The 14,583-nt window shown below is 41.6% G+C and overlaps 1 protein-coding gene across 1 annotated transcript in view; it reads left to right on the top strand.

Annotated features, from left to right (window-relative positions):
- LOC140191887 (transformer-2 protein homolog alpha-like) overlaps window positions 1-14,583 on the top strand; it is a 39,953-nt gene that overhangs the window by 15,279 nt on the left and 10,091 nt on the right. Inside the window, exons 2-4 of the mRNA XM_072249711.1 lie at window positions 461-612; window positions 6,957-7,128; window positions 9,320-9,508. Coding sequence (XP_072105812.1) covers window positions 461-612; window positions 6,957-7,128; window positions 9,320-9,508 — 513 coding nt within the window. The remainder of the gene's footprint in view (window positions 1-460; window positions 613-6,956; window positions 7,129-9,319; window positions 9,509-14,583) is intronic.

Here is a 14,583-nt window from a genome sequence, read left to right as displayed (position 1 = left end):
GAAATGAGAGCGAAGAATGGTCAGATAGAAGAGCATGCATGGTGTAAGGCATTAAGTGGTTTGGAAGGTGAAGAATTCTCGGTGTAAGAAAACTGAAAAATGAAGAATGAAGAAAAGAAAAAGTAAAAACGAGTGAAGTAAATTTAAAAGAAGGTGTCTGGAGGAAAGATACCTAGGCCAAGTAATGTATATAGTCTATTTGTGTCTGTATGCTTCAGTTCTAGTATAAATTGCATGCTAAGCTTTATAATCAGACCGATTATTACAAAAAAAAAAATTGGACAAATGATATCAGGGACTATTTAATATTCTGGCTAGGTTAATGGGGTTTTCTATATTAGGGAAATGGTTGAGGTGAAATAAAGTGCTATAGTTGAGAACAAGGCATTTTGCCTGGTTAGGTTGTTACTGCAGTCTCATCTCACTACTTGCTTGGTAATAAAATGTCCTGATGTACTAGGATGGGAGGCCGACATCGAGATCACGGAGTAGGACACCAGCTAAACTGAACAAGTCGAAAAGCCGATCTGCTTCCCGTTCATTGTCAAGGGCGTCAAACTTATCACGATCTCGGACATCGTTCTCACGATCTCGATCACGTTCCAAGTCACGGTGAGTAGGAATATTGCAGGAGAGCTAATGTGTGCTTATGTTTTTTTACAGTTATAATTCTGTGGAGTTTGCAGTCTTATGGGATGTGCAAGTTCTTTAATTCCCTTTGCCCTTGTTTCATTTCCTTTTGGGGGCCATGGTAGTGTAGTGGTTGCCATGACGCTATTACAGTTCAGAACATTCGGAGATTGGAGTTTAATTCCGACACTGTCTATAAGGAGTTTGTGTGTTCTACCCGTGGCTGTTGTTTTCATCCCACAGTCCAAAGATGTACTGCTTAGTAAGTTTATTGGTCATTGTAAATTGTCCTGTGATAAGGTTAGTGGTAAATAGGGGATGGGTTGCTGGGCAGTTGGATCGGAAGGGTCTGTTCTGTGCTGTATCTCTAAATAAATCAGTGTCCATTTATAATATTAAAACCATTCTTTTTAACTACATAATATATTTGAAGTACTAAAAGATCTTTGTGCTACATACTGCATTATGATTTGAGAAGGCAGGTTAGTAATGAAATTGTAGAGCACTGCACTACAGTAACGGGTCCTTTAGCCCATCTAGTCCATGCTAAATTATTAATCTGCTTCATCCCATCACTGTCCATACCCCTCCCATCCATGGACTCATCCAGGTTTCCTCTTAAATATTGAAATCACCACTTCTGTTGAAATGAATATCAAAATGAGGGCAAAACAAAGTAGGAAGCGATTTGACATTTACCCAAACTACCAAAAGGTGTGAAATTGTGTTCTGCCAGAATATGTGATGTGACAAATGTTCTCGCTGTTGAAGTGAATTACTTGACCTTGGAAATTGGAAATGAAATTTCAAAGATTTTTTCAAACAACACTTGTTTAATTACTTGCTGAATCAGTGTGTAGATAAATGTAGATTGCACATCTTATAGGAAGCAGCAGACTCCTTGAAAACTGCTCCTAGAGCAGAGGAATCTGATGTACAGAAACATCATTTGCAAAGTACCAATGTTGATGCTTTTTCAAAACAAAAAAAATGCAGGTTCAGAGGACTGGGTCAGTTTCCAGAAGAACATAATTGAAAGACAAGACAGTTGGATTAAAAACTTAGAACCTGGGTTAATACAAACAATTTAGATTTTCATATTTTGAAAGGGTTACGGGCACACAGGAAAATAATGCAAAAATTATATATAGTTGGGACCTTTACTCAAGATTTAGAAGAACGAGGGCTCAAGAATGCAAGACATCCATGTAGTAGAAGTAGGTTATTTGCCTTGTAAGGATAGAATCAGATCTTATGGAGGAGGGAAAATTATGACAGGATATGTAGGATCTAAGTGGCATCGGTTTGGAATTTGACCAGCTGATCAAAGTTCAGGATCAGCAGTTTCTAGCAAGGATGGTAAACTAAGGGAATTATGAATGACCTGAGGGGTCCTAAAATATCTGGGGAAGAGAAAGGAAGTATATGCAAGTCTTGGGAAGCTAAAATCAGACTGGGCTCTTACACGATATAAAGACAGGCAATTAGGAAGGCCAAAAAGGAGCCATGAAATGTTCTTGGCGAGCAGGATCAAGGCCAATCCCAAGGCATTCTATACTTAAAGGATAACTCAGGAGAGGGTAGGCCCACTCGAATATAAAGGAGGGAATTTGTGCCTGGAGTCCACAAGTGTCAGTATTTACCAAGGAGAAGGATTCGGAAGATAGTGAAGGCAGAGTAAAGCATGCTAATCTGCTGGGACATTCAGATTGAAGAGGTAGTGCTAGTCTTCCGGAAAAACATTAAGGTGATTAGTCTCCAGTGCTTGATGGCACATAATCCCAGAATATTGATTAAAAGAACAAGCCAGAGATTCCTAGGACTTTGACAAAGATCTTTGTTTTCTCACTAGCAACGGGTGAGGACTGGAGCATGACAAATGTGCAAGAAATGTTGTTCAAGAAAGGAAATGGGGATAATCCAGGTAATTAATAAGACAGTGAGCCTGGTCGATAATAAGAGCTGTTGAAGAGGATATTGAGGAATAGAGACAGTAGGGCTTCATGCAGGGTCATGCTTTACAAACTTGATCAAATTTTTTGAGGAGGTGATAAAGGAGCTTACTGCTGTAAAAATGAACAATTTCAGTTCATTTATGGAATTTAGGTTTTTTGTTGACACTAAATGCAAAACAAAAGCTGAGCATTCTCTGAATATTACTTCAAGAATCACTATTCCCCCCCCCCACCCATGTTCACTTTTCAAATACTTGTTAATGTCGTAATTGTAATTTCGTTAGTAGTCAGTTATTTCACAGCCAGATCCAGTGGACATTAGCTCTCCAATCTCTGGAATGGCTCTAGTCCAACCTCAAAATTAAATGAAGCATTGCTTTACCAGGTTGTCATCTTTCATTTATAACTGCTTGTAGATAGACTAACTATTTCTTTTGAATAAAAAAAAAAACAGCTTTGTATAATTGCCTATGACTAAGGAAATCAAATAGAATAACTTTTAATATGTGAACTGAAACAGTCCTTGTGATCTACTGAATAGTCCACGGCAACACTTAACTGCTCTACTAAAGCCTCTATCCACCTAACTCCATCGGTACATCCTTGATGCTTAGTCAGCTTCTCTTTAAAATGCAACTTACTGAAAGAGGTAGCTGAAGAGATTGTGGAGGCATTAGTAATGATCTTTCAAGAATTACTACATTCTGGAATGGTTCTGGAAGACTGCAAAATTACAAATGTCACTCTCCTCAAGAAGGGAGAGAGGCAGAAGAAAGGAAACTATAAGCCAGTTAGTCTGATCTCAGTGGCTAGGAAGATGCTGAAGTCGATTATCAAGAATGAGTTCTCGGTGCTTGGAGGCACGTGATAAAATATTCTGCAGTCAGCATGCTTTCCTTAAGGGAAATCTTGCCTGACAAATCTGTTAGAATTCTTTGAAGAAATAAGCAGGATAGACAAAGAAGAATTGATTGATGTTGTGTACTTTGGATTTTCAGAAGGCCTTTGACAAGGTGCCACACATGAGGCTGCTACAAGCCCATGGTATTTACAGGAAAGATTCTAGCATGGATAATGCATTGGCTGATTGTCAGGAGGCATAGAATGGGAGTAAAGATAGCCTTTTCTAGTTGACTGCCAGTGACTAGGGTTCCACAGTGATCTGTGTTCGGACCGATTTGTTTTACATTGTATGTCAATGATTTGGATGATGGAATTGATAGCTTTCTTGCAAAGGTTGCAGATGATACAAGGCTGGGTAGAGGAACAGGTAGTTTTGAGGAACTGGGCTACAGAAGGACTTGGACAGATAAGGAGAATGGGCAAAGAAGTGGCAGATGGAAAACAGTGTCGGGAAGTGTCTAGTCATGCACTTTAGTAGAAGAAATGAAAGGGCTGACTATTTTTTTAAATGGGGAGAAAATATAAAAATCAGAGGTGCAAGGGGATTTGGGAGTCCTTGTGTAAGATTCCCTAATGGTTAGTTTGCAGGTTGAATCTGTGGTGAGGAAGGCAAATGAGATGTTAGCATTCATTGCAAGAGAACTTGTATGTAAAAACAAAGATGTAATGTTGAGACCTTATAAAGCACTGGTGAGGCCTCACTTGGAGTATTATGAGCAGGTTTGGGCCCCTTATCTCGGAAAGGATGTGCTGAAACTGGAGAGGGCTCAAAGGAGGTTCCCGAAAATGATTCCAGGGTCAAACAGCCTGTCATATGAAGAGCATTTGATGGTTTTGGGTCTGTATTCACTGGAATTCAGAAGAATGGGTGACCTAATTGAAATCTATCAAATGGTGAAAGGCCTCGATAGAGTGGATGTGGAGAAGATGTTTCCTGTGGTGGCAGTAAGACCAGGGGGGACAGCCTCAGAATAGAGGGACGTCCTTTTAGAATGGAGATGATGATTTTTTGTTTTAGCCAGAAGATGGTGAATCTGAAATTCTCTGCCATAGTCGGCTGTGGAAGCCAAGTCTGTATGTATACTTAAGGCAGAGATTGATAGATTCTTGATTGGTCAGGGCATGAAGGGATATGGGGCAAAGGCAGGAGACTGGGGCTGAGAGGAAAATTGGATCAGCCATGATGAAATGGCAGAAAAGACTTGATGGGCCAAATAGCCTAATTCTGCTCTTATATTTTGTGGTCTCATGGTCTTGTAGTTTACCTTGTCTCCTGATGGTGAGGAATTCTACTTAATAAACTTGTCCATGATTGTGCAGCTTATGGACTAGTTCCTGAGGATTGGAGGGTGGCTAATGTAACCCCACTTTTTAAAAAAGGAGGGAGAGAGAAACCGGGGAATTATAGACCGGTTAGCCTAACGTCGGTGGTGGGGAAACTGCTGGAGTCAGTTATCAAAGATGTGATAACAGCACATTTGGAAAGCGGTGAAATGATCGGACAAAGTCAGCATGGATTTGTGAAAGGAAAATCATGTCTGACGAATCTCATAGAATTTTTTGAGGATGTAACTAGTAGAGTGGATAGGGGAGAACCAGTGAATGTGGTATATTTGGATTTTCAAAAGGCTTTTGACAAGGTCCCATACAGGAGATTAGTGTGCAAACTTAAAGCGCACAGTATTGGGGGTAAGGTATTGATGTGGATGGAGAATTGGTTAGCAGACAGGAAGCAAAGAGTGGGAATAAACGGAACCTTTTCAGAATGGCAGGCGGTGACTAGTGGGGTACCGCAAGGCTCAGTGCTGGGACCCCAGTTGTTTACAATATATATTAAGGACTTGGATGAGGGAATTAAATGCAGCATCTCCAAGTTTGTGGATGACATGAAGCTGGGTGGCAGTGTTAGCTGTGAGGAGGATGCTAAGAGGATGCAGAGTGACTTGGATAGGTTGGGTGAGTGGGCAAATTCATGGCAGATGCAATTTAATGTGGATAAATGTGAAGTTATCCACTTTGGTGGCAAAAATAGGAAAACAGATTATTATTTGAATGGTGGCCGATTAGGAAAAGGGGAGGTGCAATAAGACCTGGGTGTCATTATACACCAGTCATTGAAAGTGGGCATGCAGGTACAGCAGGGGGTGAAAAAGGCGAATGGTATGCTGGCATTTATAGCGAGAGGATTCGAGTACAGGAGCAGGGAGGTACTACTGCAGTTGTACAAGGCCTTGGTGAGACCACACCTGGAGTATTGTGTGCAGTTTTGGTCCCCTAATCTGAGGAAAGACATCCTTGCCATAGAGGGAGTACAGAGAAGGTTCACCAGATTGATTCCTGGAATGGCAGGACTTTCATATGAAGAAAAACTGGATGAACTGGGCTTGTACTCGTTGGAATTTAGAAGATTGAGGGGGGATCTGATTGAAACGTATAAAATCCTAAAGGAATTGGACAGGCTAGATGCAGGAAGATTGTTCCCGATGTTGGGGAAGTCCAGAACAAGGGGCCACAGTTTGAGGATAAAGGGGAAGCCTTTTAGGACTGAGATTAGGAAAAACTACTTCACACAGAGTGGTGAATCTATGGAATTCTCTGCCACAGGAAGCAGTTGAGGCCAGTTCATTGGCTATATTTAAGAGGGAGTTAGATATGGCCCTTGTGGCTACGGGGATCAGGGGGGTATGGAGGGAAGGCTGGGGCGGTGTTCTGAGTTGGATGATCAGCCATGATCATAATAAATGGCGGTGCAGGCTCGAAGGGCCGAATGGCCTACTCCTGCACCTGTTTTCTATGTTTCTATGTATGTTTATTCAGTCAGTTATTCTCGAGATTTCAATGCAGTTTTTCTCTTTAAAGGGTTTTGTAAGCTTAGGCTGAACATGAAAATGTTTTAATTTGAATATTACTCTATCAAACTTCTCAATAAAATTATTTTTCCAAACCTTTCAGAATCTCAATGTCCTACTGCACTTAAGTAGCCAATGAAGGACTCATCATTACTGTTATGTGCCGTGTCGTATTATGTGGGCAAGCATGGTCTTTCATGACTGTGATTGTTCTTGTGATTTCATTGCCTTCTGGGCAGCGTCTTTACAAGACAGGTGACCCTCAGCCATTATCAATACTCTTCAGAGATTGTCTGGCGTCAGCAGTCACATAACCAGAACTCAGCTGCTCATATGACCATCCACCAGCTGCTCCCATGACTTCATGTGACACTGATGTTGGGCGTGAGGAGGAGGGGCTAAGCAGGTGCTACACCTTGCCCAAGGGTGACCTGCAGGCTAGAGGAGGGAAGGAGCAACTTTCAAATCCTCCACCCTGCCCATAATGAAGGTCTATTGAAACATAATCACAGTAGTGACATGTGAAAATGTAGTTTTGATGTAGAGGGCTTTTCGAAATCACAGGAATATTTGTCTTCTCTAATTGAAGTGTTCATCAGTTACATTCCTGTCTCCAAAGGTCACGTTCCCGTCGTCATCGCCGTCGCTCAAAGTACTATTCACGATCGAGATCTCACACTAGGTCATATAGGAGAAGATCCAGGAGCCGATCTTACTCACCTGTCTACAGGCGTAGAAGAAGCAGCAGCCATTCTCCCATATCCAGCAGGCGACGCCACATTGGAAGCAGGGTCAGTATCATTTGTCTTTTTATGATGGTGTGACTATTTTTTATAAATCAATATGCCAAGAAATTTGGTCTTCTGTTGCTAATATTCTATCAAACTACAGTAACAATATGCTGCAGAATATTTTAAATTGTGCCAACTGATCTGAATGATGTAATTTGAGTGTATTGAGCAAAGAAAGTTGAGTTCATAAGATTTCATTGAAAATTGTATTGAATTAACTAAAATTTGTAAGAAGAGATGTGGTAGCCCTTAATCCAAATCTAGCAGCCTTATACCACCTCTTTCCTCTAAAACAAAAGGTACTTGGCACTTCATTGTCATGGTCTGATGACAGACTACAGTCAGTGAAAGGGTAGCAGGAAGCAACATATTTCAACAATTTGAGCATCTTTCATCAATTATAGTGGCTAAACTGATATAGGTGATCTACGGTAACATGGTTGGGTACATGTTCCAGACTGTCTGGATTTCTGTTTTTGCTTCCTTTTGGCAGTTAAACTGGTCACACACTACACATCATTTCCTAGCTACTATGAGTAGAATAGCTTTTCTTTTAGAGTCTGCTAATTTAACATCTCCCTATCAACTTAGCTGAGATTTGTCAATGCTGCTAGTCACCTTGTATGTTTTGATTTGTTATTTTGCATTCAAACCTGATTCCAATATTAGGGACATGATTGGACCTAGTTCCTCTCCATATTAACACACAAAATGCTGGAGGAGTTCAGCAGGTCGGGCAGCATCCATGGGATAAACAGTCGATGTTTTGAGAGTGCTGTCAGCAGTCCAGGTTAGCCAGTAACCTGCCATGTATTTACAATTGTCCAAACCTAGGACACAATATAACGTGAGGTTCCGAGTTCTGAGACAATGAGGTGGTTATAAAACTATTTGTCACATTCTCTTATACTCTGCAGCCTTTATTTTGTCATCAGCCTAACACATGGACCTTTGGAAAACTTAAAGCAGCACACACAAAAAATGCTGGAGGAACTCAACAGGTCAGGCAGCATCTATGGAAATAAATAAACAGTTGATGTTTCGGGCCAAGGCCCTTCATCAGGACTAGAAAGGAAGAGGGCAGATGCCAGAATAGAAAGTTGTGGGGAAAGGAAGGAGGTTAGCTGGAAGGTGATAGGTGAAACCAGGTGGGTGAAAAAGATGAGGGCTGGAGAGGAAGGAATCTAATAGGAGAGGAGAGTGCACACGGGGAGGTGATGGGCAGTTGAGATGTCTGATCCCAGAGTGGGGAATAGAAGGTGGGGGAGAGGTTTTACCGAAAAGAGAGATGGATATTCATGCCATCAGGTTGGAGGCTATCCAGACGTAATAGCAAGTGTTACTCATTCACCCTGAGTGTGGCCTCATCTTAGCACAAGAGGGAGGCCATGGCCTGACATGTTGGAATGGGAATTGGAATTCAAATGGTTGGAGTTTAAAGTTTTAAAAACTTGAATTCTATTTTGACACTGCCCTCATTAACCCTTTTTAAAAACTAAAAATCACAATTAGTGAGGCACAACCCTAATTCCATGCTGATTGTTTTTAATTCATCTGTATCTTTGTAAATTACATTTTTAATCTTGTATTTATGCTTATCCCATTGCTGAAAATGTGTGCAATTTTTTGATCTGAAAGCAAAGTCATCCTTTGTTGTTTGAAAGGCCTTTATCATCTATAGTTCTCCACAGTGTGTTGGGAGCCATGTGACTTGGAACAGGGTTAGGGTGTCATGTCGATGTGGGGTGAAGAGTGGCTCAGAAGTGGTGACCATTCAACTCAATTTTTTCTTCACTCAGAATCCATAAATCCATTTACAAAAGTTGCCCCCATTTAAATAAAAATTCTCTACTGATTTGGTGAACTTAACTGGGAGGGTATGTTGGAATAATATGAAGCATTAAGATGATAAGCTTTAACCACATGATCAACATATATTGACTTCTGTGGTTTGGCCATCTGACTGGCATCCAGAACCAAACTGATCTGTGAAATGATACAGTTGTGGAACCAGTGGGGCTTGTTTATATGATGATTGTGTAAATGACAGGTATAGCTGAATATCTCTGACCAAGATTCAGTTTTCTATAATACTGGGAAGGAAATGTATATTTCAATAAATTGTCAATATTTCCTTTTGATGCAAAAAAAGTGAAATATTATTGAGCTGCTGTTTTGATTTCTTATTTAGACCAACCCAAATCCTAATAATTGTCTGGGAGTGTTTGGCCTGAGCCTGTACACCACTGACCGGGAACTACGTGAAGTGTTTTCTCGATATGGACCTCTCGCAGGGATCAATGTGGTTTATGACCAGCGAACAGGAAGATCAAGAGGATTTGCATTTGTCTACTTTGAGAATGTTGAAGACTCTAAAGAAGTATGTGTTCCAACTTCCAGTATGGCAACAGACTTGATGTTTTCCTCTGCTAAAATAGTCCATAAGAGCACCACACACTTCAGTATGAGAAATATGAAATATTTAACTTTAAACTGTCAAACATCTAATTCTCTTTCTGTTGATATTTCTTTATCTTGCTATGAATAGGATAACTCCATATGGTGCCACAGTAGTGTAGCAGTTAGCGCAACGTCTCCCATAGCCTCTCCTTTCCAGGTGTAGTGATTGCCACAGGACCGCTGTGTGGTTTGCCATGCAGGTGGTCGCATGTATATGGCCTCTCCTACACTGCTGTGCCTATAGCAACGCCTTCACGTGGCGTTCCTGTTCTTATTCAGTCTATGTCATGGCGCGGCTGAGTGGCCAGCGGTATAACTGGGCGAGTAGTCTGGGCTCATCAGCCTAGGCTGGCAGCCAGCCAAGGAGAAGGACAACTCCAATTCCAAACCCGGGTAGATGAGACTCATTAGCCTTGCCAGGCAGTCTGTCAAGGAGAAGGAAAACATCAATACTTAACCTACAGCCTTGCAGTTGTCGTAGCTCATTGTGGGTCGTACCCCGGCCTAAAGAGTTGTATCAGTCCGTGTGCACCAATCCTCAGTATAAACCTACGCAGCGCAGGCGGGAAGATCTTCCCTCTTGATCTTCGAATGAAGAATCAGCCACCATCATTACAACTTGTGGACTCCAGAGTTCAACTCCACCATCAGTAAGGAGTTCGCACGTTCTCCCTGTTACTGCGTAGGTTTCCAGGTGCTCCAGTTTCCTCCCATAGTCCAAAGTTTTGTGGGTAAGATTAATTGGTCATTGTAAATTGTCCTGTAATTTGACTGGGGTTAAATATGGTGGAATTGCTGGGTGACATGGTTCATTGGGCTGGAAGGACCTATGTTGTATCTCAGTAAATAAATAGACGTGCCACACAATTTGGTGACTTTGCAAAAATTGAAAGCTAGCAATAAACCTTCCATCCTATTGCACAGCTGTGAGCTAACCAATTTGTATATTTAATTTGGTGAAAACTTTCTTGTTCTACTTCAAAATTACATTTTCAGACATTTTTTGAGGTCTGCCTGAACGAACGGACCCTCAAGTTCTGGGAATCGGTTACATCAGAGTAATGGGCAGCCAGACCATGTATTATCCCACTTTTGCCCACCCTTTCAAGATTCCAGTTGTTGCCTGAGTTGCAGTTCCTTGAGATATTCTGGAATGACTTGACCATTTAGTATGTAGCTTATAATTCCAGCATTGCATTGTCTGTGCAAGCAAAGTGAAACCTCAGGAAGATTGTTTAATATTGGTTTTACTGCTGTGAAAGTTGTTAAGTGCAGTATTCCTGTTTGCAAATAGGATAAAAGCAATTTAGTGGGTTTGCCACTGTAATGAAAGCAAGCTGGGTTTACTGTCTTTTGCCAGGTGAGTACCCCAACTGGGGGGAAAACAGAAAACAGGATGTACACCTTTCCTCAAAGAAAGTAAAACTCAGGAATGATACAGATTTCCCCCGCCATCTGAAGGTAGAGCGTTCCTATGAAACGGTTCGTAAGCCAGAATGTCGTAAAGCGAAGAAGCAATTACCATTTATTTATATAGGAAAATTTTGTGAGCGTTCGCAGACCCAAAAATAACCTACCAAATCATGCCAAATAACACACAAAACCTAAAGTAACAGTAACAGAGTAAAAGCAGGAATGATATGATAAATACACAGCCTATATAAAGTAGAAATACTTTTCCACGATCATTGCCTGAACTGTTCTCCGTAGCGAAAGTCTCACGCGAGCGCTCTTGGCAAAAACACAGCGCAAACGCTCTCCAGTAACCTTTAAGCTATGAAGCTGCCAAATCATACCAAATAACACGTTAAAATACACAGCCTATATAAAGTAGAAATAATGTATGTACAGTGTAGTATCATGGGAACCATGAAGACATCGAGCACACTGATGATGGTGTGTTACGCTGAGTCGTCGGAGATTGGGGTGGTGCAGTGGCCCCCACCCTCCGGGCAGCGAACCGCTACCGATCTGCGAAGCATGCAGGGGTACAGCGGTAGCTGGGAGGCACACAGCACATCTTTAAGAAAAAAGCCGAAATAAACATGCTAATTAATTAGGTGCCACTCCTGGCTACCGCTGCATTCTCCGCGAATCGGTATCTGTCCGTGGCCTGGGCGTTGGGGTGGTGGGACACTGGGGTGTCATCTCATTGCCTGTTTCCATTAGAGCAGGCATCTCATCTTCTATCTCTGCCTGTCTCGATGTCGAAAGTCGAGGTTCGTCGTCTGCTGTGGCTGATGTGGAAGGCTTGCTTGACTGCTTAGCCTCGTGCATTTTTAGATCATGCAGTTCTTTGTAAGGACTCAAACCATCTTGCAAATATGCCCTAAACCGACGTACCCTTTCAAAATTAAAGTCGTACTTTTATCATTACTCATTCGGTTTCGATTGTTATCCTTTCCTCTTCCAATTGCATCAGCTCTTCATCTATCAGTTCTTGGTCATGGGATGCCAAAACCTCTTCAACATCATGTTCGTCAACTTCCACAAGCCAAACTCACTTTGTCCTTACTTCGTTCATCACGATCGAAACGCTTAATTATGTCTGTGTAACATCCTTACGAGCTCTTTTAGGCTTTTCCGATACCTTAGAACTCATCTTGCTAACGGCTGCTCACAGGCACGTGTTTAAGCAATGCCGGCGAGAATGCCGTTCCGAATCCGGGGGAGAGCGGCTGCTCAGGGCGCGCACTGCTTTTTTCGGGCACTGCCTTTTTTCGTAACAGTGAAAACACCTGTTAGCGAAAACAGGGAACTAATGTAGGTCTTTCGTAACAGTGAGGTTTTGTAAAGCGAACGTTCGAAAAGTGGGGGACACCTGTATACTGACAGGCTAGGATCTCCAGGCTATTAGTACAGGCCTTGCCATATATTGCTCATATGAGTTACCGTACAGTACACAGGTCTGAGTAAGGTGTATTGAGTCTAAACTATCTAGTTATGTGGGTGCAGTAAATATTTAACCCAAATGTACTGAGTGCTGTTAAAATAAAGTTAGGAAGAACATGCTTAAGTTTGTAAGATGATCCTAACAGTTCTAAGTTAATAGAATTGGTCCATAAGTGATTATCTTGGTACCCCAGGTTCCCATGCTTGAAGGGAGTGTTGGATGTGTGGATCACACCTGCTTACTGATTTGAAGGTCTGAGGAAAGCATGAGGTTGCTGAAGGGGAGCTTCTTAATTAACAGTAGAAGACCATGTTTTGTTGTACTCGTTAATCATTCAGTGCAGAAAAGGCTTTGGCTGGAGAGAACAAGCTTCATATTGATGCCAAAATGTAGCATTAACCTGTGTAATTGCTCGCATGATATATTCTATGCTCACTTTGATCATCAAATATATGGAGGAACCATCACGAACTCCCACAGCCCCTGATGATGCTGTAATTTCAGTCTGAGGACGATGTGTGAGCATCCTCCAGGAGGGTGACCCCATAGAAAGCATTTGGTCCAGGTTGGGTATTGGCCAAATACTAAAGACCTGTGCTAATCAACTGGCTGGAGTGGGCACTGAGATCTTTAACCACTCACCTCAGCAGTTTGAGGTACTTACTTCAAGCAGGCTTCAGTTAAGCTGGTGCCCAAGAAGAATGTGATAACCTACATACCAGCAACAGGTCCACAACAGACGCCGTCTCATTTTGGCTCTTCACTCAACCTTGGAACATCTGGACAGCAAAGATGCATACATCAGGATGCTCTTTATCGACCACAACTCAGCATTCAATGTCATCTTCTTCTCAAAACTAATCAATAAACTTCAAGACCTTGGCATCAATACCTCCTTGTGCAATTAAATCCTGGATTTCCTCACTTGCAGACCCCAGTCAGTTCAGATTGGCAACATCTCCTCAATCTCCATCAGCACAGGTGCAGCACAAGGTTGTGTGCTTAGCCCACTGCTCTGCTCGCTTGACACTTATCACTGTGTGGCTAAGCACAGCTTGAATGCCATCTTCAAGTTTCCTGATAACACCACTGTTGTTGGCCAAATCATAGGTAGTGATGAATCAGAATATAGGAGGGAGATTAAAAATTTGGCTGAAACTTCACTTTCCTATCAGTGAACTGTTCCTGCAACCTATGGATTCACTTTCAAGGACTCTTCATCTCATGTTCTTGATATTTATTGCTTATTTATTATTGTTGTTTCTTTTGTATTTGCACAGTTGTCTTTTGCACACTGATTGTCCGTCCTGTTGCTGCAGTCCTTCATTGATTCTATTACGGTTATTAGATTTATTGATTATACTTGCAAGAAAATGAATTTCAGGGTTGTATATGGTGACATATATGTACTCTGATCATTTACTTTGAACTTTGATCTATAGAGCTGGATGGCCTCTGAAAGTTTAGATTCTACTCGTGTTCTACTCTTAATGATTGCATTGCAATAGCGCATTAATCTGCTTGTAATTTGTTTTACCTGTCCTCTATTTTCTTTGAACTTCATATTTGGAAAAATTTGTCTTGGTCCAGAGTAAAGTTATTTAAGTTAAATATTGTTTACAACTAGAGATAAGTGAACTGTATAACCACAATCTAATTGGAAAATTGGTACTTTTCTGAAGGCAATAATTCTTCTGCACTTCATGTACAATTTAATAGGATGTATTTGGACATGGAGAGAAAAATTCAGGGGATTTGAAACAATTATTCAAGGAACATTGTATTTTGATTTAGCACATCTTGTAAGTCAGCGGTCCCCAACCACCGGGCTGCGGACCGGTAGGGGGCCGCAGAGCATGTGCTACCGGTCCGCGAGGAAATGATATGAGTCAGCTGCACCTTTCCTCATTCCCTGTCACGCACTGTTGAACTTGAACATAGGGTTGCCAACTGTCTCGTATTTGCCGGGATATCCCATGTATTGGGCTAAATTGGTTTGTCCCATACGGGACCGCCCTTGTCCCGTATTTCCCCCGCTAAGGTACAGCGTTCCTATGAAACCTTTCGTGCCGAAATGGTGTAAAGCAAAGAAGCAATTACCA

This window comes from Mobula birostris, chromosome X (genome assembly GCF_030028105.1).
Source record: "Mobula birostris isolate sMobBir1 chromosome X, sMobBir1.hap1, whole genome shotgun sequence".
Lineage (NCBI taxonomy): Eukaryota > Metazoa > Chordata > Chondrichthyes > Myliobatiformes > Myliobatidae > Mobula > Mobula birostris.
This window is presented reverse-complemented; position numbering and strand designations above follow the sequence as displayed.